Below are 25,331 nucleotides of genomic sequence, written 5' to 3'. Positions count from 1 at the left end.
ACGCAAGGGGATGCACTGCTCTGCTCTGCTTTCCGGCACTTGACGCGTACCAGCAAAGTACCAACCGCTTCACAGAAGGCATGCTACACCTCTCGCGTTTGTTTACAGGGCACGTTTGCACTGTGCCGGAACGCAAGGTACCTGCGCGCTAGAAGCTCCGTTTGCTGCGAGGATCACCGTTTTGTTGTGCTAGAGAACGCGCTTGGCTCCCTAGCCGAAGCTTCTCCGAGCTAGGTAGCTTTGGAGGGGGCAAATCAGAGCAGTTTCTGGCTTGGTCAGCTGAGAATAATGGCAGCAAAAAAAAGGGAGCCCCGCCAAGGTTGAAAATAATTAGTCGCGTGTGTTGCATCCCGCCCTTCCGAAGCAGGATAACTAAGAAAAAAAATAGGCACAACAGAAAAAAAAGAGCAGCACTAACACCACTAAAATAATTCCTAGCAGGTGGTACCTGCACCACAAGTAAAATAAAGCAAACGAGCAGGTACCTCTGCACCTAAAAGTCTGCTGCCACCCCACCCCCGAAAAGGGAATAGGGGCGAAAACCAGCAACTTTCAGCGCGCGCAAAAAAAGGGAAAAAAAAGGCACACAGGCAAAAAGAAAGCGCGGTTTTACTGATCCGGCGCTGATTCCCTGCGCGTATTTATTGCTCGAGGCGCCCGCCCCCCCGCATCTTCGCTCTCGCAACACTTCGTCCCTTTTGTAACTGGTGCGAAAAACGTCATTTTGCAAAGTGACGCGTTTATAACGGATTTCTATATTCTCCGACTTTTTCACATTTTAATACATTCATCATGACTGGCCGTAAGTATTTCTTTTATTCTTTGCTCTGCGCTGTGCCGATGTTGTGCGCATTGTTCTGCATTGCCTGAAACAAGCGCGTTGAAGCCGAGATGGAAACTCTGGAGATGGCGATGCTGACTGTCGTGGTTAGGTGGAAAGGGTGGCAAGGGCCTCGGCAAGGGCGGTGCCAAGCGTCACCGAAAGATTCTTCGTGACAACATTCAGGGCATCACCAAGCCTGCTATCCGACGTCTCGCTCGTCGTGGTGGTGTCAAGCGTATCTCTGCCAGTAAGTTTTCATCATCCCCTTGCATTTTCCGGGTATCATCATGGGCGATGAGAGGCTAACGCGTCCGGCTACTAGTGATCTACGAGGAGACCCGCGGTGTTCTCAAGTCCTTCCTCGAGGGCGTCATCCGCGATGCCGTCACCTACACTGAGCACGCCAAGCGCAAGACCGTCACCTCGCTGGACGTTGTCTACGCTCTCAAGCGACAGGGCCGCACCCTCTACGGTTTCGGTGGTTAGAGCGTTGGACACGTTGTTTTCTGTCTCTGCGCGGTGGCGATGTGGAGCTGGGGTTATCTGTGCAAATAACATGGACTCTTCTGTACTTTGATCGATTGGCGTTGGGGGAATGGGCTTACGAGGAGGCGTCATGGTAGACGACCTTATAAATGAGAATACCACATGAATACAAATACGATAATCATTTCCGTGAAACGCGTCTCCATCTCAAAGAGTTTCTTGTTATGCTTGCAGTTGTGATATTCTGACATGATCATTATAATTCCATTCATTCATTACGTGTAACTTTGAAATCTATAGGTATTTCCGTCCAGCAGCTGCTACCCTTGCTCTAAAGATGGGACTCCGAACCTCCATATTTGCCTTGTAAAATGGATTCATGATGGCCTTGACCCAGTTGTCGTACACTTCCGTGAAGAACATCTTGATTGCCTCTTCGGTGGCCGGACTCGTCGGGTTGGCGCCAATAGCGGTCGACGATCTGGACGTTGCCGTCGAGGTCGGGGTGGTGGGTTGGTGCAGCAGCAAGAACTTGACGTTGCCGCCGGTGACGAAGCAGGAGATGTAGTTGTTGAAGAACTTGTCGATGCACTTGAGATACCTGCGATACGTGGGTGGTAGGGACATCAGCCTCATTTGTCCCCATCTCTCTCCTCCCTTACAACGAGCTTTCACAACGATGAGGTCGCAGGCCAGGCAACAGGCTTTTGATGGGCGAATAAATGGCAGTAGAGACTCACATCTGGCCACTCGACCACTGCACCTCCTCGGCTATGTCCAGGCTCGAGTGAAGAATGAACTGGTTCAAGTGTCGCACTTGTTCGGTGAAGCGAGACTGGCCATCGCCGCCCTGCTTGGAGGTGCCGAACTCATACTCGAACAGGGGATTGTCCTGGGTGCCGACAATGGCAAAGTAGTAGCTCATTGTGCTGCAGCGCCAACCATCGGGCGAATGCGCGGGGCCCAGCTGGTTCGGCAGTCCGTTTTTGGCGGTTTCGTGATGCCGGAATAACAAGTCGAAGCAAGCTTATCGGATTGCGCCTGTTTGGAGTGGATGGAGATACGTAGCTGGGAAGAGGGTGTGTGCGACCGCTATGGCGCATCATTGTTCCGTCCGGGACCGCACGCCCCAAATCCCGGCGGGGCCAATCCGGTGCGGCCAGGTCCGGAATAACTGCATTTTGAGAGAAAAGCTTCTAAATCCAGCAGCGACCTCTTTAAAACAGCACGAACAAGCAACCAGCGACACAATGTTCGGCCCATTCCGCGCTACGAACCCGCTGTCGGGAGGCCTCTTGTGGAAGATCCCATGGCGACTGTCGAAATTCCAGAAGAGGCGGCACAGGCTGCGGCTGCGGGCCGTGGACAGCGTCGTGGCCACGCTGGACGCAGCGCTGGCGAAGAAGGGCCAGACGCTCGAGGCCATTGAGCGGTGGAAGGCCGAGATGCCGGTGGAGGAGGAGATGCTGCCGAGGGACAAGTACACCATGTTTGACCGGAAGGAGAAGAAGTACCGCAAGGGCATTCACAGTATGGCCATGGCCCTTCTTGATTTTTTTTTGTTTTACGAGTGCTGACGCTTGGGGATTGCTAGAATTGCCAAAGTGGACGAGAGTTTCACAGAGAGTCAACCCTCCTGGATACTAAATGCGGGATGAAAACTGAGACGACTATAAAACGAGCGAATTGCAATTTTATCCTGGTTGGAGGAGAAGGGACCTGGGGAAAGATGGGGACGACAGTTGTGACGATATAAGCAGAGACTTATTGTACATTACCTACTACTACCTTTGCACACTACGACGGAGTACTTTGGAACCACGGCTGTAGGGGAGTTTATGACGAAGAAGAAAAAGAAAAGACCTACGATTTGGTTGCATGGATCAGCGGTCGACTGTAGGAATACCCGGATGGTGGTGCTCAATCTGAAATGGCGCGATGGATTAAATCAAGATAGAAACTTGCGCTGAGAAAAATTCCAAATCTATTCCCGTAAAAGGTATCATTCCAAAAATTAAGACTTCCACAAACAAACCTCCCCCCTAATCGTCATATCTCGACTTCTCGCCCTGCAGCGCTCTGCCCACGCCTCCTCGGCCCTCGTCAAAGTCCTCCCGGTACTCGTCTCGGACCTGGCCGCCCGACTTGCCTCGGCCATACTGCCTGCCCTCCTCGAACCCCGGGTCCAAGTCTGTTCGGATGATGCGCTCGTCTAGTTTTGTGCCGCCAATGTACTTCATGCAGTCCAGGGCGTCCTGGTGGGTGTAGTATTCGACGAAGCAGAAGCCGCAGGGGGTCTTGTTGAATCGGTCGAGGCCCATGACGAGACGCTTGATTTCGCCGCACTTGGAAAAGAGCTCGTAGACTTGCTCTTCTGTGGTGTAAAAGGAGCTATCGAGAATGTCGTGTTAGAGTATGTGCTGAGGAAGATGATGGGGGGAGGGGAGGTTGAAACGCACAGGTTGCCGACGTAGAGCGTCGTCGCGTTTGCGAGGGGATCAACAGCGGGTTCTGCAGGTTCCTCTGCATTGTCGTCGCGGTCGCGTCTGCGCTTGTTCTAATATCTGGTGAGTGTTCACATTCGGTTTGACGCTGATGCCCTGGCTTGCACGCACTCTGCTGAGATAGTATGCGCTCGGTCTGTCGAGGCGCTCGACGGTGCTTCGAACTTCGCCGCGCATCGTGTGACCGGTGTGCAAGCTTTAGATTGGGAGGAAGGATTGGGATCGACGGTAAATTGAAGTAGTGTCGTATGACTGGTTGTCGAAGATTGTGTAAATGGGGGAATAGCAACAGCTGAGATGATGCTGAGAAAGTCAATTGAAGTGAATGAAGTCTGATGCAGGTAGACAAATGGAAGCTTCAAGCCCAAGTATTACAAGCACAAGCAAAAAAAAGGCTGAGCCTGTTCGCTGATGCAAGGCACCTGTAGAAACAGCACACTAACGGATCTCATAGGCGGGTACAGCGATTGCGGGTGGATCCCCTGCCACTCAGTTGCCCCAGATAACGCGCTAAAGCTTTCCTGCTTCGCTGACAGCCGCGCTTTTTTGCAAAAGCTTCGAAAGCCAGCCTTGGAATTGAATTGTTTTTTTTTGGGATCCGGCAAGACGCCGCTCTCTTTTGAGCCGTCAGGACGAACACAGCTTCCGCCGGCTATTTTTCGCTGAATCAAGAGAGGATCTACGGGAGCAGGGAAGAGAGAAGTCAATCTGCTTCTGATTCTCCAACAAACAAAAGCCAGCCATGCCAAAGGTCAAGTGCTACTCGGCAGCTTGGCTGTCGAAAAACGCCCCCGGCAACCAGCTCTTTGAGCCTTCAGCCGAATCCCTTCGATCCAGGGTCCTGTCACCGGGAAAGAAGAAGCAGTTTCCCGGGCCTCGGAGGACGATTGCCCGACGCGGAACGGAAGTGTTTGTTGCTGCGGGCAGGGAGATCCGATGGGGCGATCTGGTCTACCTCAAGGAAGAATGGACGGACAAGCAATCACGGAGGAGGAGCAGCAGCGCGGGTGTTCGAATCAAGCGCGAGGACGATACTTTGCAGTCGATTGATACGGATGGCACTGACACGGCGGGCGGATGGAGGGTAAGTTGATGATTGGTTCTCTAAAGAGAAGAAGGATGGAATCAATACGTCGTGGCGTGACCACGACGAGCATACTAACACGACAATCTACAGATAATCAAGACGCCAGTGGCCGACGATATCCGGCAGCTCATCATTTCACCAAATACGAACCTGCTGGCTATTCTCACGACACACACCGTACACATCTGCGCACTGCCCGATTCATCTCACCTCACGAGCGAAGACACCAGCCCGCTGAAGCCCAAAACATACACACTTGGGCCCACGACCCACGTCACTTCCCGCTCTGCCGTTGTGTCCGCCCTTTGGCACCCTCTGGGAGTTAACGGCTCTTGCATTGTGACCATCACGGCCGACGCAACGGTCCGCCTGTGGGAGCTTTCAACGCAGGACCGCTGGTCGTTTGACTCTCCGACGACGTCGATAGACCTCAAGAAGTTGGTGGATGGCACCAGCGTTGATCAGGATTTTTCTGCGTCTGTATCGGCTACCAGCAAAGCCTTCTCGCCCGATGAGTTGGAGATGGAGGTGGCAGCAGCAAGCTTCGCGACTAAGGGCTCCGGCGGCTGGAATCCGATGACACTGTGGATTGCGATGCGCGAAGGCGACGTGTATGCGCTGAGCCCCCTTCTACCACAGCGATGGGCACCTCCGCCTACACTGATTCCTTCTCTTTCGGTCTCCATTGTTACCGCCGAGGCTGCCATCGAGGACGACCCCAGTGTGGACGCCAGAGAGCAACTTCTAACGCAACAGCAGCGTCAATGGATGAGTGAGATTGATTCCCAGGAGCCTCAGATCATAGAGTCTATTATCCCAGGAGAACCAGCGCTCGAAGTCTATACCAGACCCTCGCGGCCCGGTGCCATCCCTCGCCTCCAAGGACCTTTTGACTTACAGGCAAGCCCGGAAACAGGAGATGACTTGGATAGCTCCATCACAGACATCCTGGTGATTGGAAAGAAGACCGAGACAGAGGATCTTATTCTGGGTGAGGAAGACGAGCTGGACTTTGATAACGGAGACCAGGAGGGCCTCTCCCTGGCTCTTATCTGCTTACTATCTACAAGTGGTCAGGTCCGCGTCTACTTGGACACAGACGGAGTCCAGGCCCAGTGGCTACCTCCCAAAGGCAAAAGCAGGTTTAGCCATGTGTTGAGCGCTGCTGATACGGAGCCCCCCACGCTTCTGGCATTCCAAGCCATTGATACCATGACCCCAGTTGAGGTCAACGAGGCTAGCTGGCCAGTGTTTAGTACCGACGTTGTGTCGCGATACAACTTTTTTGTCACTCACCATGCGGCCATCACATACATTTCTCTTGCCCCTTGGATCTTTAGGCTCGAAAGCGAGTTGCGTGGAGAGGTTGAGGCTGGCACAGACTTCCGTCTCGGCCTTTTGGCCAACTCACAGTCCACCAGAGACAGGGTATACGCACAGCAGGCGGCAGATGTCGGAATCCCCCTGGCAGCCTGCGTCGCCATCCGAGACCCCGATCTTGGCTACTTCCTCCTCTCTGCGACGCCTTATGAGCCCATCGCACTGACGTTTGAAACGCCCGATGACGAACCAATCACCGTACGACAGGAGAGTCCCGCCCGTGAGCGTGAGATGAGCATGGCACCTCTGGACTTTTACGAACCTCGGCCAGTGTACAGTATTCCACATACCTTTAGCGAGTCGTCTGCCGTGTCAGAGCTGCTGGAACGCCTTCGCACATCTCGCCACAAGACCATTGTTAACCAGGAGGTGAGACTCAGCCCGCTAACGCTGTCCCTCTTCACCGACGCACATAAGATTCTCAGTGATGAGACATACCGGCTGGGCGTGGCGGCGGCCGAAGTCTTTCGCCGATGCGAACTGCTACAAGCGGAGCTACGGCAGCAGGTCAGGAAGGCAAACGAGGTCAAGAGCAAGATTGACACCATCAACGGATCTCAAAGAGAGGACAATGAACCGGATAGTGCAATGTACGAGAGGCGGATCAATGAGGCAAAGGAGCGACAGGAGCGACTGGCACAACGGATGGAAGACCTGCGAAAGATGGTCAGTAAGACTACCTCACGTGAACTCAGCACCAAAGAGCGGGCGTTCGTAGAGGAGGTCAAAGCGATGGACACTAGCGTATCTGGACCGGCTGGAGCTGAAGCTGGGACTAGGAACCAGGCCAAACAGGTATGGAGGCGGCTGGAGGAGGTCAAGAGGTTGCAATCTGAGCTGGTGGCCGAGGCCGAGGCCCTGAAGACGGCGAGCGGCACCGCATCCCCGGCTAGCAGCGTGGAGCTGCGTATTCCTCAAGACATACGACGCAGCAAACTGCAGCAAGTGCAAGGACTACTGTCCCGAGAGTCTGCGCTAGTTGAAGCCGTAACGTCACGACTGGAGCGGCTTCAGGCCAGCTTGTAAAATAAAATGCCCCGGACTCGACTTGGGAAGAGGTTGGACACTGATGGGACTAGAAAGGGTTATGATGGCAAAGGGAGGGAAATATGACGACTGCCAATAAGGCTGTGTTGTTAATGAGCTTTGAGGGTAATGGATTTACATCTGCGGCGAACGAACATTGGACCAATACAATTTTTGACCTCTAACTAAGATGAACGCTTGATCACTTGGCTTGCGGTGACGGCGCTTCCTATTCAAACTATGACACGGCACAGTAGATGGCTTGACTAACACTTGAGATTTATGATTGGCATACAAGAGTCAGAGGCTGGGTGTCCAATCTGTCCAATCCAGGTACATGGATATAGAGAGGAGTGCTACATCCCTGCCAATGTCTCTGTCCATCTCCACCGCCCATCTCGAATCAGTCGGCGACGTGAACGCCACAATGGAGGCCTACGACGTCCTGGTGGATGGGACGTGGGAGGATGAGGTACGGAATGTGATGTATATATGAGACAAAGGGTCTTATTTTCATGACTGATTGGTTGTTGATTCTCCTTTTACTTGGTCTATGCTGATCTCTTACTTGGTCTATGCTGATAAGAGAGTTCTAGGTACGTTTGTGATTGACTACAAATGAAAGAGTGAGGCGGAGGGATGGGCGGGATGAGAAAGGCAGGGCGAAGGGATTGAAACAGCTTTGGGCCGTGATGCTGGTCAGGCACGTTTCATCTGGACCGGGCAATTGGTCTCGGAGACATATGAGTATGGCTGTGAGATCATTCCTGTATGCGCTGTGACGACAGTGCGGCAGATAATAGGAGAAGATGGGCAGGCGGGATGAATGAGAGACAGACGAGGCAGTGGTTGGGGGCCACAATCTTGCATCTCCGGAGATGCAGCTTGGACAGAACACAGGGGAGATAGAGAGAGATAGACAGAGAGAGCGAGAGAGGAATGGTAGGCAAAACAGGACATGTCCTCTTGCTGAGACCTGCCTCGGGTACGGACAAATGAGCATCTTGAGTTGAGTGAGAGCAAGGGTCCCGTCTGTGATTTGTTTGCGACATGGTGAGCACAGATAGTCACAAGACTGCCTTGGGAGGGGAGGCAGACAAAAAGCAAAGATCGATAGTTGGGGATGCTAAGGATGCAGGCAGCTCACAGCCTCTTGATTGATTCTTTTCTTTTCTTTTTTTCTTGCCTACCCCCTGTCTAGTTGAGGTCTCAGCCTGAACTTTTTTTCGGTGAGTGCGGTATTACGCTTTACACATGCATGTGAGCGGTGGCCGTACGGATTTCGGCCCTGGCTTTCTCATTTTTTCTTTTCTTTTTTAGGGGGTTATCCTTGATGCTTGCTTTGGATGGCTTGGCTTTCGAGAAGAGGAAGGTTGGCGGTGACTAGGGATGGCCTGGACGGACCGTGCCTGTTCTTCGTTGCTTTTTCTTTCCTCCTCAGCTGGTCTAAGGACGGGATGATAGTGCTTCTCGGTGGCTTGTTATGGTGGTACAAGGTATGGAGGAGTTTGGGGAGAGCAGACCACTTACAAAGTGGCGGGCTGGCTTGCATGGGTTTTCATGTAAGGGGGCGAAAGCGTGGAAATGAAAAGAAACCAGAGAATGCGGCTGGCATAAGGAAGATGTGCAAGGTAAAAGAGGTAAGAATGGATAAATGCGGGATAGATGTTTGTCCTACCTATCAAGATCGAGATCGAGATCGAGGTGTACTCTCCCGAGTATATAAGTCGTGGTGTTTACCCTTCTAGCTTCTTGGGATTCTCTCTCTTTTTCTCTTCTTTCCTTTTTCCTTTCAACCGTTAGATACACGATTATACGGACGCCTTGTTTTATAAGTCTTTTGGCCTTTCTTGTCTTTTACTTTGACTTTTCGTCTTTACTTGTTCGTTTACTCATGCAATTGACAATGTGCCCGCCGAACGCAACCAACATGACTGGAACTACCTCTGACCATGGCGGCTTGTACTACATTGAGCTGATCAAATGTGAGTTTGGAACTTTCTCATACCTTTACTTGCTCCAAGTGATTTACTGACCTCTTCGTCAATGTAGCCAACCTCCAGTACATTCACGGCAAGGAATGTAGCTTCGAGGTTCTCTCGCAGGTCAAGGCCCCCGACCAGTGGAAAGTCAACATCCTCAAGACAGAGGGTGGCCACCGGTCCACCCTATTCTTCGATTCGGGGGTCGGGTTTCTCAATGTGCTGGAGAAGCTGCACCGCAAGTCGGCTGAGAAGCTGAGCAAGTACATGGCGGACAAAACCGCTGACGCCTATCCGTTCACGAAACGTAAGGCGGTAGAAGCGTTGAAGGCTGCCAGGGCTGCATCTGTCAAAGAACAGGCGAAGGAGACGAAGGAGAAGACGCCTTCCAAAACCCCAGTTCCCGAAGCCACGGTTGAGCCTCACGATCCTCGTATCTCGAACAATTCGGATTACGACAGTTCGGATGATTTTAGCTCGGATAGTGTCAGTGTTAGCCACTTTGCGAGGGGCCGCAGGGCGCAGAGCCTCTGGCGTGGTAGGAACCTGTGTGACGAGATTATTGATATCAAAGCCGATCCCAGCCTTCGCTCGAGAAGCTACGTTTGTCCCAACTATGGACCGGCGAGCGCCTTCTACCGCGTATCTCCCAGTGGTCGTCCGGAGCCGCTTGACGAGGGTTGGGTTCGTAACATTATGAAGGCCCATCGTGAAAGGAGACAAGCAGAGAAGCGCGAGGCTGAGGCTGCAAAGACGGCTTCTGCTCCAGTTGTTGCTCCAGCTGCTGCGCCTGAGGCTATCAAGGATCAGGTTCGACCTCTGGTTACTTTCGATCAGGTTCGACCTCCGGTCACTTTCGAAGCCGAACCGCAGGTGGTGAGCGACTTTGAACGCTTGACGTTGCAACATCCCAACAAGAAACACCGCGTTGAAGCTAAGCCAGCCCTCAGAAACGTGATTGTGCACATCCGGTGGCCCGATTTCGGCGACGCGGTGGTGGCCGACGAGTGCCAGCTCAGCGTCCGAGAGGTGCAGAGCCACATACGAGACATGCTGAAAGCTCATGGCGGGGAGCTGTTTACCCTTACAAGACCTGCCAACGCTCTTATGTTTATGCCTGGACAGCTGGACAACTTTACCATCGCTCTCAAGGCCATCAGTTTTGATGACCAGAGGTTCATGCTGGGACCCAAGGTTGCAGATGATTTGACCAAAGTTTCTAAGGACTCGGACGACTGCAAGTCGATTAAGATTGAGGTTGAGTTGAAGTTTCCCATGGCAGGTATGCCAGGTTCCCTGTTGTAGATCGGTTTGCCTCTTGGAGCATGGGAGTCAAACCAAGAGGCGGTTTGGCAAGATTGGGAAAAGCAGTCATTATTAGATACATGTATTGCTGGCAGAGGGGAGAACTTTTTAGCCAGAGCATAGTCTTTGGATATTGTGCTTCTGATTGACGATTCTCTGCTCTGCCATGCGGGTCTTTGTAGTGTGTTGGCTATGGGCACGGGAGGTTTACAAAGTGCACCGGTTATTTTTCTTTAGGGTTAACAATTGACTGCATAAAATATTTTATAGTGCCTTTTGATGATTGAATCTAAATTGATGATACATACCATAAACTGTGTGCAGGACATAAGTTATCCTGCACATCCATGTTGATGCCATTAACCTGTAGTTGAGGATACCGTAGAGATTGCTCCTGTGTACCCGAACTTGCCTTCTAAAACACCATTTGCTACGGTGAGCTACAAGAATACAAATTCCGCTAAGAATGCTGTGAAGTCATAAAAAGAAAAAACGAAGGCATCAAATCCTTGTAGCCTGCGCTGTCATGCCTGCATAGCGACATCCGGTCCCCCTTGCATGACCTATATGGGTCTAGATCGACTTGGAAGCAGACATGTATTATGCAGAGGCAAGACCGGTCTAAGTTGTCATTTCTGATGGGACACTCAGCCGTACGAGTGCAGACCAATAGCATACGGGTCGATGATCAAATACTGTATCGGCTTGTTGCGGGCTGAGGCTAGATGCAAGGGAGAAGAAGGCTTCCATTAAACACGGCATGTTTTGCGAGACTAGTATGTTGGGTTCTTTTGTAGTGCCGAGGACTACATGTATGAGCATGCAGTCGATGATTTGAGACGAATAATCTGGATGAATCAGAGCGCCCATGTGCAGTATCATACGAGACTAGACGCCACCTACGGCTAATTTCCAGAGCAGAGTAGGAAATAGGATGTAGCCTTCTCTCGCTCGTCCTACTTTTCTCTTATTGGCAACAGGCTATCTATATGCATTGAAATATCATCATTGCGTAGGATCCTACTTCACACAGAGCTCAGTGGTTCTATGAACCAGGTACTAGCTGTTTTACTAGGAGAAAAGTTGGCTCTAGTATACCGGGACAGAGCGGCACGCCCGTGTAGATCTGAGGAGAAGGGGGGTTATTCCATCTCGCGTACGACGTACTGACATTCGACTGCATAAAAACGTGAATGCTTGGCGCGGAAATGGACGAGAGTGAGGCTGAGGATGGGAAGCAAGGGGGTAAACTAGTGCACTAGATGGACGTTCCGCGATTGGAGGAGCCAGAAATTGAACTCCGAGCGTTGTTCCACTATGAGGTATGTCCCCTGCTTAATGCTTGTGCCTGTATGGTACTCATAAGTGTGAGGCCGGATTGGGGGAGCCGACCTGAAAGCAATGCGCAGAGTCCGTTGGTCAACCTGGTTGGAAGTGGGAGATGGAGCGCCAATATGAGAGAAGGGTGACACCAGCGACGCCTCTCAATCTGTACGAGAAAGTTATGCACAATGGCTACCCTCTACTCGTTCTTCTGTTGAGACTCCTTCTCATACAATGCTCGAAATGCCGTCACTATCCGTCTATAGCTATCCGCCAATAAGACTATCACGGGACGGTCAGATTTTGAAGCCTCTCCGCCAGGTGCTGGCCACTCACAGAAGGGGACGATGGCCCACGGGGCGTTGAATCCAACGTAATAAATCCAGAAATAGAGAAACTCGGGTCGACTGTACGACACGCCGTGGAAGCGTTGCTCAGCCCAGTTGGTGGCATAGTACAAGGCCACTCCGTAGAGGTGGGCGACACAGACGACGATTTGGAAGAGGTGTCTGGATGGATGGTTGGTGCAGATGCAGAGGACGGCGATAAGGCTCAATGGTCCCCAGGCAAACTAGATGAGTGGGTTAGATGATTGTGAGAAGAGTTTTCAAGGGTAGAAGAAAGGACTTACAACAGTGATGGTTTCAACACAGACGGTGAAGATGTCGGAGGTCAGATAGCGTGAGTCGGAGAGAGTGTATTCTTTCCAGAGCTGGGCAAAGAGCGTGGTTTTGCTGGAGATGCTTGTGCGGTAAAGGATGTAGTATCCTATATGAGATGAGTCAGACAAATTGCTTGTACGATGAAGTAAGATGAGCTTTTCACAGCAGTATGAGTACCAACCTTCAAAGGCGATATGCAAGAAGCCACCTGTTCTCAAAGAGCTTGCGATTAGCCATATGTCCCGACTAGATTCAGCACACATGAATAGAACGAACTTACACAATGCAAACCACGAAGCGGCAAATCGGTCGATGGGCCGGACATGGCGCCGGGAGCCGGAGCCGGAGCCGGCGAGGAGGTAGGCCGAAACTACAACGGCGCCGATGAGGGTCCCGAAGACGGGGAGGGAGCGGGAGAGCGGGAGGTCATTTGGGCGGTAATTGGGGATGGAGACGCCGAGAGGGTAGTAGGGATGGTCCATTGCGATTAGTGTTATGGACAAGTAAGATGAAGTGACGAGGGTGTATCGTACAGTAGGGCGGTTGGTTGAAGGATTGAGGTTTTTCGGAGGCTTGTGGAGCTTCGGTGGGCATGGTTTGATGGAAGCGGTGTATTCAAGATAGCGGCGGTTGACAAATGAGTGATAGAGTTGCTGGAAAACGGTGCATTGAATTGAAGACATGGTTGGATGATTCATTTCTCTTGGCTTAATTTTTTCTCTTTTTCTTCTAGAATGATCAATTGCTACAAAAATTGCCAGTTTCACCATGAGTCTTAGTCTTACTTTCTTCGACTTCGTCTGAAAAGTGACTGGCTAATGCCGATTGATAAGGCCCACGTGGATAGCAAAGAACCCATGCCATCGGCTCACTAACAGAGCTTTGACTCTTTCCAAAAGTCCCTACCAACATGATATCCAGCCGCAAACTACTACTCTATTCTAGCTGTGGCTGGACAATTGTGTCATGTTCACAGACTCAAACTCTAAAGGCTCGGTGACCCGTTCGAGACGCCTCGCAGCGCCAACCAACAACCCGCTCCGATATGCTCGTCGGCAAGTTTCCACGCAGCCCACATGGGCCAGCCAGGAACGCTGCTTGGCCTATCTATCAGTGGATGGGCCGGGCCCTGGATCGGGGTGGCACTGCATCGGATCAGTCGCCGGATTCCGCAGGCCGTGATGCCGCTTTAGGAAGGTCGGCAATGGCCACTGCATACTAACTGCAAAGCTGGGGAAAGAGGTGAACGCCAAGCTACACAAGTTCTTCGGCGAGCCTGTGCTGACTTGCGGAGTGGCAGATCGGCAAGATTGCGAGGGTCCGGAGGTGGCCGATGACGGATAGTATAAGACAGTGTCTCTCTGTGTGCCAGTCCGATCGACCTCTCTGTCTCTCTGTCTGCCCGTTTGCCCAGAGATCTTCGTCAATTGGTCCACCGCTCACAGAGATGAAGACTCTCGCCGTTGCCAGCGGGCTCGCCGCTCTGCTCCCCACGGCGCTGGCCTGTGGGAGCGACTCGTCGTGCTACGGCCCTACCAACACGGTCGAGCATGTTCGCCATGTCAAGCGCATCCAGCCTGGAGTGCCCAATGCGGCATACGGACCCAAGGCGCCTCTTGAATGGGGTCAACTCAACTTTCTGCATACGGTATGCCGATACTGCTGTTGTCGTAGGTTTTGGTGACTATTGTATACTGACTTGCATCTTGCGACTAGACTGACACGCATGGCTGGCTGGAGGGCCATCTCAAGGAGCAAAACTATGGCGCCGACTGGGGTGATTTTGTCACCTTTTCGCGGCGTATGAAGCAGACGGCCGGGAACATGGGCGTCGACCTGCTTCTGATTGACACTGGCGATCTGCACGATGGCAACGGCGTCTCAGATGCCACTACTATCGACGGCACCGATTCGATGCCCATCTTTGACGAGATTGCCTACGATCTGCTGACGATTGGTAACCACGAGCTGTATGTGTCCGAGGTGGCGTACCAAATGTTCAACAACTGGGCTCGCAAATGGGGCGACCGATATGTCACATCCAACGTCAAAGCCTTCAACCAGACATCCGGTCAGTACGAGTACATTGGAGCCACGCACCGTTACTTCACCACCGAAAAGGGCCTTCGTGTTATGGCCTTTGGCGTCCTGTTCGACTTCACGGGCAACTCCAACGCCTCGCAGGTGCTCAAGGCCGCGGACATGGTCAAGGAGGAGTGGTTCACTGATGCCATCAACACCTGCGACCCCATCGACGTCTTTGTCCTCTTTGGCCACAATCCCGTGCGCCAGACGGACTCGTCCAACACGCTCAAGACTGTCTTCAACGAGATCCGCAAGGTCCATCCCACCACCCCGATCCAAATCCTCGGAGGCCACAGCCACATCCGTGACTTTGCCGTCTACGACGACAACTCGGTGGCCATTGAGTCCGGCCGCTACTGCGAGACGCTTGGCTGGATGTCCATGACGGGCTTCAGCTCCTCCAACAGTGGCTACAACGGAGTCAAGAACCCTCACGGCGTTGCCAACCCAACCCGTCCCGCGAAAGCAGGCGCAAAGTCCCCCTTTGTGTATTCGCGCCGATACCTCGACTGGAACCGCCAGACGTTCATCTACCACACCAAGCAGACTGAGCAGGCGTTTGACTACGGCTCCGGCCTGCGTGTTACTGGGGATATTACCAAGGTGCGCGAGGATCTCAGGCTGGGCGATCTGTATGGCTGCGCTCCTCAAACTTACTGCATCTCTTGCGTGCCTTTTGACAACTCGAGCAACATCTTCCCCGGCGTTGTCGTGCCCGCCGTCACTGCTATTGTTGTTAACAAGACTCGTGAGGACAAGTCGCGCCTGATTATTGGCAACACCGGAGCAATCCGCTTCGATTTGCACCAGGGACCGTTTACTTACGACGACAACTTTATCGTTTCTCCTTTCCGTGACGTCTTCCTCTACATCCCTGATGTGCCATATGATTTGGCCAAGACTGTTTTGCCCAAGTAAGTTTATCATTTTATTCCCATCTAGACATGTTTGTCATGTTAACACCACTTAGGCTTAACAAGGGTCCCATCGCTAAGCGTGATCTCGCCACGATGCCCATCCCCCGCGACTCATGCACTGATCCCTCTCTGGGCTACCTCACCCGCCGCGAGATGCGCCAGAGCCACGGCGTCGTCCGTCGCCAAGAGGTCGTTACTTCGGGCTATGCCACCACTGATGACTGGGGCACCGATGGTGACGACACTGAGCACACTGGCATTCCCAACTACAGCCTGCCCGGCTACTTCCAGGCCGAGGCCAACTTCCCCGAGGGCAAGGACCCCGAAGTCGTTGACCTGGTCTTTTTCGACTTGTAAGCCACCTTTTACATAGCAATTGGCAATATGACACTAATTGTTGTGTAGTATCGAGTCATTAATCCTGTCGGATTTGGGTGCCAACTACACTTCCGACATGGTAAGCTGCTACATTGACTGCAGCTTTACTTCGCAGGGTATGTCCATCTCTTATAGAATCTGTTGTTTTGTGACCCTTGAAGCTAACTTGTAGTAGACTATATGCTTCCTTATGCGAAGCTCGCGTGGCAAGAAAACATTGACAACTGCCCTGTTGCGATTCAGTAAAGCCTTCCACGAGTTAATGTATACATGAATATTATAGTTGAGAGAAAAGATTAGACTCTTAGATGATGATATGCCGTCAAATATAATAAATATAATAAATGCGATCCGCAACGCAACTTCGCTTGAGCCACAACGCTACTTCTGTTATATAAGTAATGAAAATAAAAAGAGAGTCTCCTTGCTCTACTCTCCAAAAGGTGCTCCTATAATATTCAATAATAAACATCCCCCTTCATCAACACCCTCGCCGTCCTCAACAGCTTCGCCTCCTCAATCTTCCCATCCCTCACCGTCGTCCCAACATCCACCACGCCGCTCGGATGCCCAATCCTAACCACAGACTTCTTCTCACCCCCCATCATCTCCGCCGCAATCGTCCCGTCAATCTGCGATGCAGCGCCCAGACACAGCGAGAGCGTCAGGGGCGCCGCCTTGTGCGCCTGGCCCATGGACATGGCGAGGCACTGGATGTCCGTCTCGGCGGACTTTTTCGCGGTTGGGGGTAGTAGCATGACTACCTTGGGCACGCTCTCGATCTTGGGGTCCAGGCGCATTGCCGAGGCGCCGGCTTGGCGGATCTGTTCGAGGCGGGCTTTTAGGGGGGCATTTGCTTCGATAAGGGAGGGGGTGAGGGTCGCTGCTGTGGCGTCGTCAATGCCGAGGCTGGATGTGGTGATGAATACGCCTGGATTACTAACGTCGACGAGCGATGCCTTGACAGTGCTCCCGTCGGGAAGATGGAGTTCGTCAATGGGATTACCCGTGGGAAGAGCTCGACCGGTCTTTGCGCCGGCGGGATCTAAGAAGCTGAGCGTGATGGGGGATTGTGTCCCTGGAACACCGTCCATGGCGTAGTCCCCGTGCGGGGAGTACGCGAGCGGGCTACCGTCAAGCTGGAACCGTGATACGACGACCTTGTTGGTATTCGTGTTGAGAATGCGCAGCGTCGCCCAGCGAGACCGCGTGGCAGCGTCGTACGAAATACGGGAAGCGATCCGAGAAGGCGGGACGAAGCCCATGTCCCACGCCGCGGGACCGACAATGGCGGACATGTTGCCGCATGTGCCTGCGAGGTCGAGGGTGCCGTCGCGGATGCCGACTTGGACGAAGGTGAACTCGGCGTCGACAGTCGGCCCCACATCGGACCCGGACCCGGAGGCGGCGCCGGAGCTAGAAAGAGAAGAAGAAGATGACGGAGGCCCGACGACGACTACCTTTGAGGTGGAGGAGATGCCGGAGCCCATGCCGTCGAGCTGGCGGGCGTACAGGGGATCCGGGGAGCCCATTGCGGGGGCGAGGATGGGCTGCCACTGGCAGGGGACCGGGGGGAGTGAGGCGCGGGAGAAGAGGAGGCCGGTGGAGGTGCCGCTGCGGACGAACCAGGCGGGGAGGCGGCGCATTGTTCTTGAGACTGAGATTGAGATTGTGATTGTGAGTTTTGTGTGAGTTTAGAAAGAGAGGGGCTGTTGTGTTATTAGCGTGGTGATGAGACTGTGTGATATTGTGGAGGAGAGGATTTGGTTGCTAGTCTAAGTACTAGGTAGTGGTAAAGCTGATTCTACGGTAGGGATAAAAACGACGAGGAGGTTGGGTGAAGCTAGCACGACATGCGGGTATTTTGACAGGAGATCATTTACAAGAGTTGATTTACCTCGGCACTAATAACACTCTTTCACAAGTTATTAACACAAAGCACCATTTTGTAGCGGCAATTAGTCATCTGAGAATTTGTGTTACTGCAGTGGCACTACTTCATAGGCAGTTCCATGCAAGAAAAAACTCCAGTCCAAAACTCATGTGTCGTGATACTTGTGTAATCCCGAAATGCCCTTCTATAAAAGATTCCGTCATAGTAGACATTGTCACCAAATACCTGTTGCCCAATTGCCCTGTTGAAAGCGCCGTCGATACCCAAATGTTCCCCAAATAAAAAATACCTATCCATGGTATCCGCTATGATGATGCATGCATATCGCTGCTCCAGAGAGTACAGCTCAAAAAGAAAGAAAGAAAAAGTGAAAAGCAATGCTTTGTCCAGAAGTCCCGCTTTGAACCCTTTCTACCAGTTTTCCATTTCCATGAGGTTATTCTAAGAAAGAAAGACCCAAGAAGAAAATTTGAGAAAAAAAGGGTTTCATGACAAAATGGCGTTTAATCATTATCGGCCGTAAAGATGCTGCCCAGCCCAGCGACCCTTTGACCTGCCCCTCGCCAGCCTTCGGCCAATGTTACCAAAGCAGAGGCAAGTGCAGAACAGCACGCTGAGGATCCAGATGCCCGCCTCGATGGTTTCCTGACTGGCGATTCCGCCCAGCATCATCGCCGGCTCGGCCTGGGGCTCTGCGTAGAAGCTGCTGTTGGCCTGCGCAAACGTGGTCGAGGGCGCACGGATAATGTCGGGGCTGACGCTCAGGAGGAAGACGGTTCCGGCGAGGCCAACGACGGTGGACACGACGAGGGCGGGCATGGTTCTATCAATCAGCCACCAGAGGAACAAGTTGGCCAGTGCCACGGCCAATGAGACCTGTGAGCTTGATGTCCATGAGAGACGACGCTGCGTTGGAGCATGTCATGTTAGTCACGTTACGTTACGCAAATCCGCAGATAGTGTGACACTGAGGTTCGACTTACAACTGCAAAGGCGACGCCTACGAAGACGCCGATTGCTCTCATCACCAGCGCCCAGTCCGTCTCTGGTAGGGGCTGTCTCTCGTCGTCATCATACGTAGACTCGACCGAATCGACTTCTGTATCGCCGCTGTCGCAGCCAAACATGCCGTCCCACTCGCCGTCAACCCACGGCTGCAGCGCGCCCATGCCAACGCCGGCGAGCGCAAACCCCCACATGGCAGTGTATGATCCGTTGTATCGTGGGATCCCACTGCCGGCGTCGGATAGCTGAAGCAGACCCTGCTCCTGGTGTAGGTGAGTGACGAGCACTCCGTAGCCAGCTCCTAGCACAAAGAGCACTAGGGCTCGCGAAGCCAACCATAGCGCCCTGGATCCGGGAGTTGTGGGCTGTTTTGGACGGTTCGTCTCGGTGCTGGCGTGTGACTGGCGTCTTGATCGATCGCGCATGAGTTCGTATGTAGCACGGCTGAGGCTATCGCGCCGCTTCACCGGTGATCCGGCGCCTGTCCCCCAGGGGTTGTGCAGTTCCTCCTCGTCATCGTCGCCTGCGCCATTGAAGACCTCGTCCTGGTCTGAACAGTCGTAAATACCTGCCAGTGTCGAAGTATTGAGGTCTGCGGTGGACCGCGACTGGGTGAGCAGTGTGGGAGAGTCGGGCGGAGAGTCGTCAGACGGCCGTGAACCGAGGAAGCCAGACTTGAGCAGGTCGCGGCGGAAGCGGGCGAGGAGGATCTCGTCTTCGAGGCGCTGCTCTTCGCTGTCGCTTTCGTCGTCCTTGGGAGGCGTGAGGCTCTGAGGCTGAGGCGTTGAGCACTTGAGATCGAAGACGAAGGGCCGGCGAGGGATGGGGCGGAACAAGGGAGGACCGTCTGCTGCTGTATTATCGTTCATGTTTGCGCTGTGTCTTTTTTTTTTCTGTGTGTGTGTGTGTTTTCCCGCTGAAATATCAACCGATGTCGAGAATGTCTTAGAGTACAGCGAGTGTATCAATGCCGGTATGACGCGTGCGCAAGTCAAGAGTAGGCAGAACTGCAGGGAAGACGAAAGCCCGTGTTTTAAAACGTAAAACGATGCCTTGGATAATGCTTGTAATGCTTGCGATGACGGCGTGGCAGCTCCACCGCTAAGGCTGGGATCTTGAGCTTCCGAAAGCGAATTGATGGTCTGATTAAGCTTCGGGGTTGGTGGATCCGCTGACGACTGAGGGCGAAGGAAAAGGAGATGGAATGATGTAGTTTCGGATGCTGCGAGTCAAAACAAAAACAAGAAACAAGAGTCAGCGTTGTGTTGCATTATCACATGGCAAAAGTGGCTCTGCCATGATGCTCGGGTGGTAAGTTTTTGCTTTATGCATCATGTGTCAGGGCCCCAACAGAGCGGGTGGATCGGGCCACCAAAAAAAGAACGAAGACGAAGACGAAGACGGGAAATGGGGAATGTGGGACTTTGTTCATGTCTTGTCTTTTTTGCTCTTTCACTCTCTTTCTTCTTCCTCTTTCTCTTGATTTACATACCTTTTCTTTTGTGCCAGTGATCAAAGGATGTTGCTTCTTGTTGCTGTTGGCTGTGCGTTGCGTTTGCACTACAGCTCAAAAGGTACCTGACATACAGCCTGCACCAGGGGGCGGTTAGGCTAGATTCCGGGCTGCTGCAGATGGATTGCAGCTGTTTTGCTGGGGACAAGCGGAGATGGCCGTTTCGGCTGAACCCGACCGAACCGATGCAAAGGAGAAGAGAGAAGGAGAGAGAGAGAGTCAGATGAGAAATAGGCTATCGTAGCAATAACAACAGTAGAGCCCAAGAAGAGGAGGAGGGGGTGTCCGGCTGCTTTAAATGGCGTCCAGTGTGTTTCAATGGCTGCGAATGAAACTCGTCTCGGCCCAATCTTGCCCTCGACTGTATGTATGTACTGTACACTCTTCTCTCTCTTGTCTTTATACACACAACACAGGCAAAAGGAACGCAGCGCATTCGTCGAACGCTCTTTGGCTCTTATGCATGCAGCGCGCCCCTCAACAAAAATACCCGAACAGGCCCAAAAGCTGCACATGACTAGGCCTAGGCGGGCAATATTGGCCCCCTTTCAAAGACACCCTGCTCGGACAGTGTGAACTCTGCGTGGGGAACTTATAGATGGTGGTACCCCGTAGATTCAACATAATCAGCTTGTCAGCCTGGATCTTCATTGAGAATTGCATATATATACGAGCATAATACGCACTCATTGTCATTGTGACTAGATACCGGCAGCTTGAATAGATCGTTCATCAGTACTATATGATCTACATACGTGTATATAACCAGCCGGCGGCTAATGTTATACATGCACCAGACACAAAAGAGGCAACACGCAGCAGCACAGATGATGTACATGGAGCCGCCTCGCACAATATGCATTCAGCCTCTTTTGACAGCGGCAACTCTCAGCTCCAGCCCATTTCCGACGGCCAAGATGGTTTCCGAACCAAGAGCCCGGGTTTCAGCGCCCGTAGCCCGACAGACTTGATTTGATACTTCAATGGCATTGACGACTCCGTGACTTACCCCGGCCCGTGCCCATCCTCCAGCCATCATTGCACAATGGTGTAGCAATAGCTCAGCGCTAGTCACCATCAACTGAACGGACCGTTGAAGAAAGGCGCCACAACTCTCAGGTTATTCAAACTATGAACAACTCACATGCCTAGTTCCAATGCATAATAACTGCATGTCATACAGATCGTCGGCCTCCTCACCTGCAAAAGATGGCAAGCACGGGACCATCACCGACAGCGCAGATCCCTAACTAGTAGTGCAGACCAGTATCCGGCACTCCGAGTGACTTGTAGCCCCAGATTTTCCGCACTGTGCGATGGAGCCCTTTTTTAGGGCAGTTCTTCAGGCGCTTGCTCCGCATGTCAAAGCTGCAAATATCCGTTTTCGCCGCTCATCACGAGGGACAGGCGTATAATTGACGGGGCCACTTCTCCAAGGGATACGCCAATATTGTAGAGACAAAGGGGGGACATCATTTGTCACTCTTTGGATTATCAAGCTGCTTCATTTATTACAGCTGCGGCTCTTGAAACAGGGGGGGATATAAACGAGTCGGTTCTGGTACCTACAGAACCCATGCCAAGCAGCAATACTGTGCTAAAGTCGTACCTCATGCACTCGCGGAATTAAAACTCAACCTATCGAAAAACGAGACCAATACGGTAGACGCCAAAGCAGACAAAAATAATATAAAAAGGTAAAAAGTAAAAAGTAAATCAGTCAGCTGGGCTGCAATTTCTCCGCACACTCAAAAGCAGCCGCATAAGCGACCCCCGGCACAACTCTATCCCACCCCGTTTTCCCCAGCATCGTCAAATCACCACGCTTCCTCATCCCCCCTCCCTTCTGTTACACCCTTACAACCTTACTACTAATACTACTAGTACTCGTATATACATACAGAGACTGGTATATGTACGAGATACGAGAGGGGGAGAAGTTTAAGTTGCCGCCCGGGATGACATTCCCTCTCCTCTCATTGGCCCTCTCTTCTTTCGCCATGGCATTTTCTTTTCTTCGTCGCTTCATCGCCCAGCCAAGCGGATAAGGCGTGCCTCCGGGCCAGGAACCAAGAGGCGAGTCAGAAGCTGGCCGTGCCGCATTTCACGAAACTCAAATCTGGACGGAGCCACGGGACACGGAACACGGCGATTTCAGCATTCATCTTGACATGTGACAATGCATGTTTTGACTCTGTGTCTCTTCTCCCCGCATTTCAATATACTCGTGCATGCAAGTACATACGAAGGGCTCCATACCTTAGTAGTAGGTGCTCGTACATCCATACTTAATCAGGCAGAACCCTGTCGGTGCTCGGCAACACATAAGCAGTCGTGTAAAATCGACAAACATGGACATCAATCTTCAATGCCGCCCATTGGCGCACGTGTACCAATACCCAAAGGCAACATGTTCATCTTGGAACTACTTGGGCTTACCACGGAGGTCAGCTATGCATCAACGTCCAGCCAACCACAGCAGAATTCCCCCCTTTGGCCCCCCTCGCGTTCCTGGTCCGCGTGGCGTCTCGTGAGCGGCCCAGATGCGCTTAAACTTTTGGCCAAGCTGCCTGCCTGCAGGCGGTACAAACCTTGTGGTACATGCCTAGTACTCGTAGAAGACAGTGAGAGTAGCAGATGTTCAATGAACCGGGCATCATTAGGTAGTAATAAGATTTAAAAGTGGAAGCGATGGTATGGGTATAACTCATGGGCAGTGTGCTACAATCTATGCCAGGTACTTTGACTACTAACGAAGAAGGATCTCAAAAGGTCCCATTACACTGACTACCTAGGTACTAACAGTTTGCTAAGTACACATACGCTGAGTACGAAATAGCACCAGGTAATTGGGGATTCCATCTGCTATATGTGCTCCATAGTTATGCCCGACCCAAGTCCTGGCCTCTGCCCAACAATCCATCTTCTCGGTCCAATCCAATAACTTGCTGTGTTCAGCCAGTGGTGGAATGCAGCATGTTTCCAAAAGAGGCGTCGACAGCATGTGACCAGGCACACTTGTCTCAATGACTTCGGCCAACGTCAAAAGTGCGGGGAGCAAAACGGCCTTTGTGTATCAAATTAGTTGCTCTTTTCTTTTTATCAAAAACTATTCCATTCCATTTTATTCAAGGACAGTATGTCTAGTAATCTATCTCCATGTCCAAAAATTTATGTGCTTCGCTGGGATTCATCCCAGGTTACTGTTAAATGCCCCTACTGCGAGGAGTTGCATCGACATGGAGTCGCGAATCCGGGGAAGCGCGTTTCGCACTGCGCCCCCGGTGGCCAATATGAGTTCATATTTCCCATCGATGAGAATAGCAGACTTGTCGGCTACGAGATTGACAAACGAAGGGCCTGTTTTGTGAATTCCAGCTTGCAAGCAGATCACACGGATGACAACCTATATTCTTCAGATAGTGATGAGGACGAACTGGCCGATTCTTTTCGCTCTGCAATGACAATTTCTGGCACTGAATCAAAGTCGGGGCCAATTTTGAATCTCTACGATGATGCGAGAGAAATGGAAACTATTTCTCTTTTTGACGGTGATACATTTGAGCAAAAGAAGATTCTGTCGGCTATTTCGAATTGTATATTCGGCAAATTGGGTGCAGTAAGCCAGTATCTGGAGACTTCAACGGAGGCGAAACTTTTTCTGCACGGAAAAGACGAGACTGGAAACACAACCTTGATTATGGCTGCAGCAGAAAAGAGCAACGAGATGGTGTCGCTCCTTTTACAGAAAGGTGCGGATGTTGACGCTACCAATAATAATGGACGAAGTGCGCTCATGGAGGCTGCCCTTTGGGGTCGCCTGAGGAGTGTGAAAGCGTTGCTCGAGTCTAATGCCTCCAAATGCGTCAAGGACCGTCACGGTCGTAGTGCAATGGATCTAGCACAGCCAACTCGCCGAAATGAAAAAGAGAGATATAGTCGCTCTAGCCGTGCGGCTGCAGACAACGTCCCTGAACGTGACAGAGACAGGCGACATATCGCTATCTTACTCAGTGACTCGAACGGTGAGAAGCGTCATGCATACACTGGGCCACTTTCAGAGAGTGAGCGGAACAACTATTTCTTCAGGAAATCCGAGTCGGAGATGGTAATAACTCTTCATGGTCCCATTCAAAGCTACCACGTCCTGTGGATCAAGAAAACTGCTGCCGTTCTTGACCGGGGAAATCAGTTTGCTCGGATATCGGCAACTAGTGGTTGGGGTGTTGATTCACTGCCTCCAAACGTTCATGATATGCCATCCTGGACCGAGCAGGTCTATTACATCGCATCCATAATTGGCCATAGGTTCGAAGAACCGCAATATCTAAACCGGGATCAGGGCAAGCCAGGCCAGTATTATGCTTGCCATGCAGAGAAAAAGCTCATCGCCTACTTCTTAGACAAGCACGTATTCTTGCCTAAAGACAGACAGCCTGATCAGGCGTTGGAAGACTCAATCCTTGAAGTGGAAACCTCTTTGGAAGAAGGAAAGCACCTGTCTATTGTCTGGGCCAAGGTGTGTGATCTGGAAGAGAGGAAAACTAACTTGGACCGCCAGCTCTTCAGTGCAGATGATCGATTGCTTGGTGAGTCTTATGATGAGCAAGAGGTCAATAAGCTGAAACGTAAGATTCACACAACCGACGAAGAACTGTCAAGCCTTGAGTCGGACACTTTCGTGACTACAATGAGAGCTCAACAGAAGAAGGAACGCAAGTTGTCGAAGAAAGAAAAGACACATCGAGATCTGATGAAGCTGAGTAGGAATGAGCCCTCCATCTCGTTGAAAAGTGCCGTCATACTGAGCAGCAACAAGATATGCCAAGACTGTGATACTTTTAGGAAACTGGTGAATGCCCGTTTCCAGCTGCATATCGAAATGAACTGGCGTATCATCCCGGAGGTCATTGACGGACCACCTTGAACGGTTGGTCTCCTGTCACCGAGAAGCAAATATC

General features: G+C 52.0%; 11 protein-coding genes across 11 annotated transcripts; 6 read left to right on the top strand and 5 right to left on the bottom strand.

The window, feature by feature from the left end:
- Nucleotides 1-792: 792 nt before the first annotated feature.
- T069G_06698 (centromere kinetochore component CENP-T histone fold domain-containing protein) lies at nucleotides 793-1,309 on the top strand (the record flags this gene model as incomplete). The annotated part of the gene is made up of 3 exons (XM_056173908.1): nucleotides 793-802; nucleotides 933-1,070; nucleotides 1,146-1,309. The coding sequence occupies 3 exons, from the start codon at nucleotides 793-795 to the stop codon at nucleotides 1,307-1,309; spliced, it is 312 nt and encodes a 103-aa protein (XP_056027487.1).
- Nucleotides 1,310-1,603: 294 nt separating this feature from the next.
- Nucleotides 1,604-2,234, bottom strand: T069G_06697 (uncharacterized protein; the record flags this gene model as incomplete). The annotated part of the gene is made up of 2 exons (XM_056173907.1): nucleotides 1,604-1,910; nucleotides 2,050-2,234. 2 exons carry the CDS (start codon nucleotides 2,232-2,234, stop codon nucleotides 1,604-1,606), a joined length of 492 nt encoding a protein of 163 aa, XP_056027486.1.
- Nucleotides 2,235-2,559: 325 nt separating this feature from the next.
- T069G_06696 (mitochondrial ribosomal protein l31 domain-containing protein) lies at nucleotides 2,560-2,956 on the top strand (the record flags this gene model as incomplete). The annotated part of the gene is made up of 2 exons (XM_056173906.1): nucleotides 2,560-2,839; nucleotides 2,904-2,956. The coding sequence occupies 2 exons, from the start codon at nucleotides 2,560-2,562 to the stop codon at nucleotides 2,954-2,956; spliced, it is 333 nt and encodes a 110-aa protein (XP_056027485.1).
- Nucleotides 2,957-3,351: 395 nt separating this feature from the next.
- T069G_06695 (RNA recognition motif domain-containing protein) lies at nucleotides 3,352-3,990 on the bottom strand (the record flags this gene model as incomplete). The annotated part of the gene is made up of 3 exons (XM_056173905.1): nucleotides 3,352-3,700; nucleotides 3,769-3,866; nucleotides 3,925-3,990. 3 exons carry the CDS (start codon nucleotides 3,988-3,990, stop codon nucleotides 3,352-3,354), a joined length of 513 nt encoding a protein of 170 aa, XP_056027484.1.
- Nucleotides 3,991-4,555: 565 nt separating this feature from the next.
- T069G_06694 (uncharacterized protein) lies at nucleotides 4,556-7,306 on the top strand (the record flags this gene model as incomplete). The annotated part of the gene is made up of 2 exons (XM_056173904.1): nucleotides 4,556-4,897; nucleotides 4,991-7,306. 2 exons carry the CDS (start codon nucleotides 4,556-4,558, stop codon nucleotides 7,304-7,306), a joined length of 2,658 nt encoding a protein of 885 aa, XP_056027483.1.
- A 1,906-nt stretch (nucleotides 7,307-9,212) lies between these two features.
- Nucleotides 9,213-10,593, top strand: T069G_06693 (uncharacterized protein; the record flags this gene model as incomplete). The annotated part of the gene is made up of 2 exons (XM_056173903.1): nucleotides 9,213-9,291; nucleotides 9,359-10,593. The coding sequence occupies 2 exons, from the start codon at nucleotides 9,213-9,215 to the stop codon at nucleotides 10,591-10,593; spliced, it is 1,314 nt and encodes a 437-aa protein (XP_056027482.1).
- A 1,522-nt stretch (nucleotides 10,594-12,115) lies between these two features.
- Nucleotides 12,116-13,060, bottom strand: T069G_06692 (emopamil binding protein domain-containing protein; the record flags this gene model as incomplete). The annotated part of the gene is made up of 5 exons (XM_056173902.1): nucleotides 12,116-12,198; nucleotides 12,253-12,487; nucleotides 12,548-12,684; nucleotides 12,760-12,786; nucleotides 12,859-13,060. 5 exons carry the CDS (start codon nucleotides 13,058-13,060, stop codon nucleotides 12,116-12,118), a joined length of 684 nt encoding a protein of 227 aa, XP_056027481.1.
- Nucleotides 13,061-14,025: 965 nt separating this feature from the next.
- T069G_06691 (calcineurin-like phosphoesterase domain-containing protein) lies at nucleotides 14,026-16,204 on the top strand (the record flags this gene model as incomplete). Its single annotated transcript, XM_056173901.1, has 6 exons — nucleotides 14,026-14,226; nucleotides 14,295-15,069; nucleotides 15,133-15,577; nucleotides 15,634-15,933; nucleotides 15,986-16,074; nucleotides 16,134-16,204. 6 exons carry the CDS (start codon nucleotides 14,026-14,028, stop codon nucleotides 16,202-16,204), a joined length of 1,881 nt encoding a protein of 626 aa, XP_056027480.1.
- A 212-nt stretch (nucleotides 16,205-16,416) lies between these two features.
- On the bottom strand, nucleotides 16,417-17,604 carry T069G_06690 (prpF protein domain-containing protein; the record flags this gene model as incomplete). Its single annotated transcript, XM_056173900.1, has 1 exon — nucleotides 16,417-17,604. The coding sequence occupies one exon, from the start codon at nucleotides 17,602-17,604 to the stop codon at nucleotides 16,417-16,419; it is 1,188 nt and encodes a 395-aa protein (XP_056027479.1).
- Nucleotides 17,605-18,362: 758 nt separating this feature from the next.
- Nucleotides 18,363-19,726, bottom strand: T069G_06689 (insulin-induced protein (INSIG) domain-containing protein; the record flags this gene model as incomplete). The annotated part of the gene is made up of 5 exons (XM_056173899.1): nucleotides 18,363-18,566; nucleotides 18,612-18,758; nucleotides 18,836-19,380; nucleotides 19,426-19,449; nucleotides 19,519-19,726. The coding sequence occupies 5 exons, from the start codon at nucleotides 19,724-19,726 to the stop codon at nucleotides 18,363-18,365; spliced, it is 1,128 nt and encodes a 375-aa protein (XP_056027478.1).
- Nucleotides 19,727-23,830: 4,104 nt separating this feature from the next.
- Nucleotides 23,831-25,297, top strand: T069G_06688 (ankyrin repeats (3 copies) domain-containing protein; the record flags this gene model as incomplete). Its single annotated transcript, XM_056173898.1, has 1 exon — nucleotides 23,831-25,297. One exon carries the CDS (start codon nucleotides 23,831-23,833, stop codon nucleotides 25,295-25,297), a length of 1,467 nt encoding a protein of 488 aa, XP_056027477.1.
- Nucleotides 25,298-25,331: the final 34 nt, after the last annotated feature.

Source organism: Trichoderma breve, chromosome 4 (assembly GCF_028502605.1).
Source record: "Trichoderma breve strain T069 chromosome 4, whole genome shotgun sequence".
Classification (NCBI taxonomy): domain Eukaryota; kingdom Fungi; phylum Ascomycota; class Sordariomycetes; order Hypocreales; family Hypocreaceae; genus Trichoderma; species Trichoderma breve.
The sequence above is the reverse complement of the archived record's forward strand: the minus strand, read 5'-3'. Positions and strand labels throughout refer to the sequence as shown.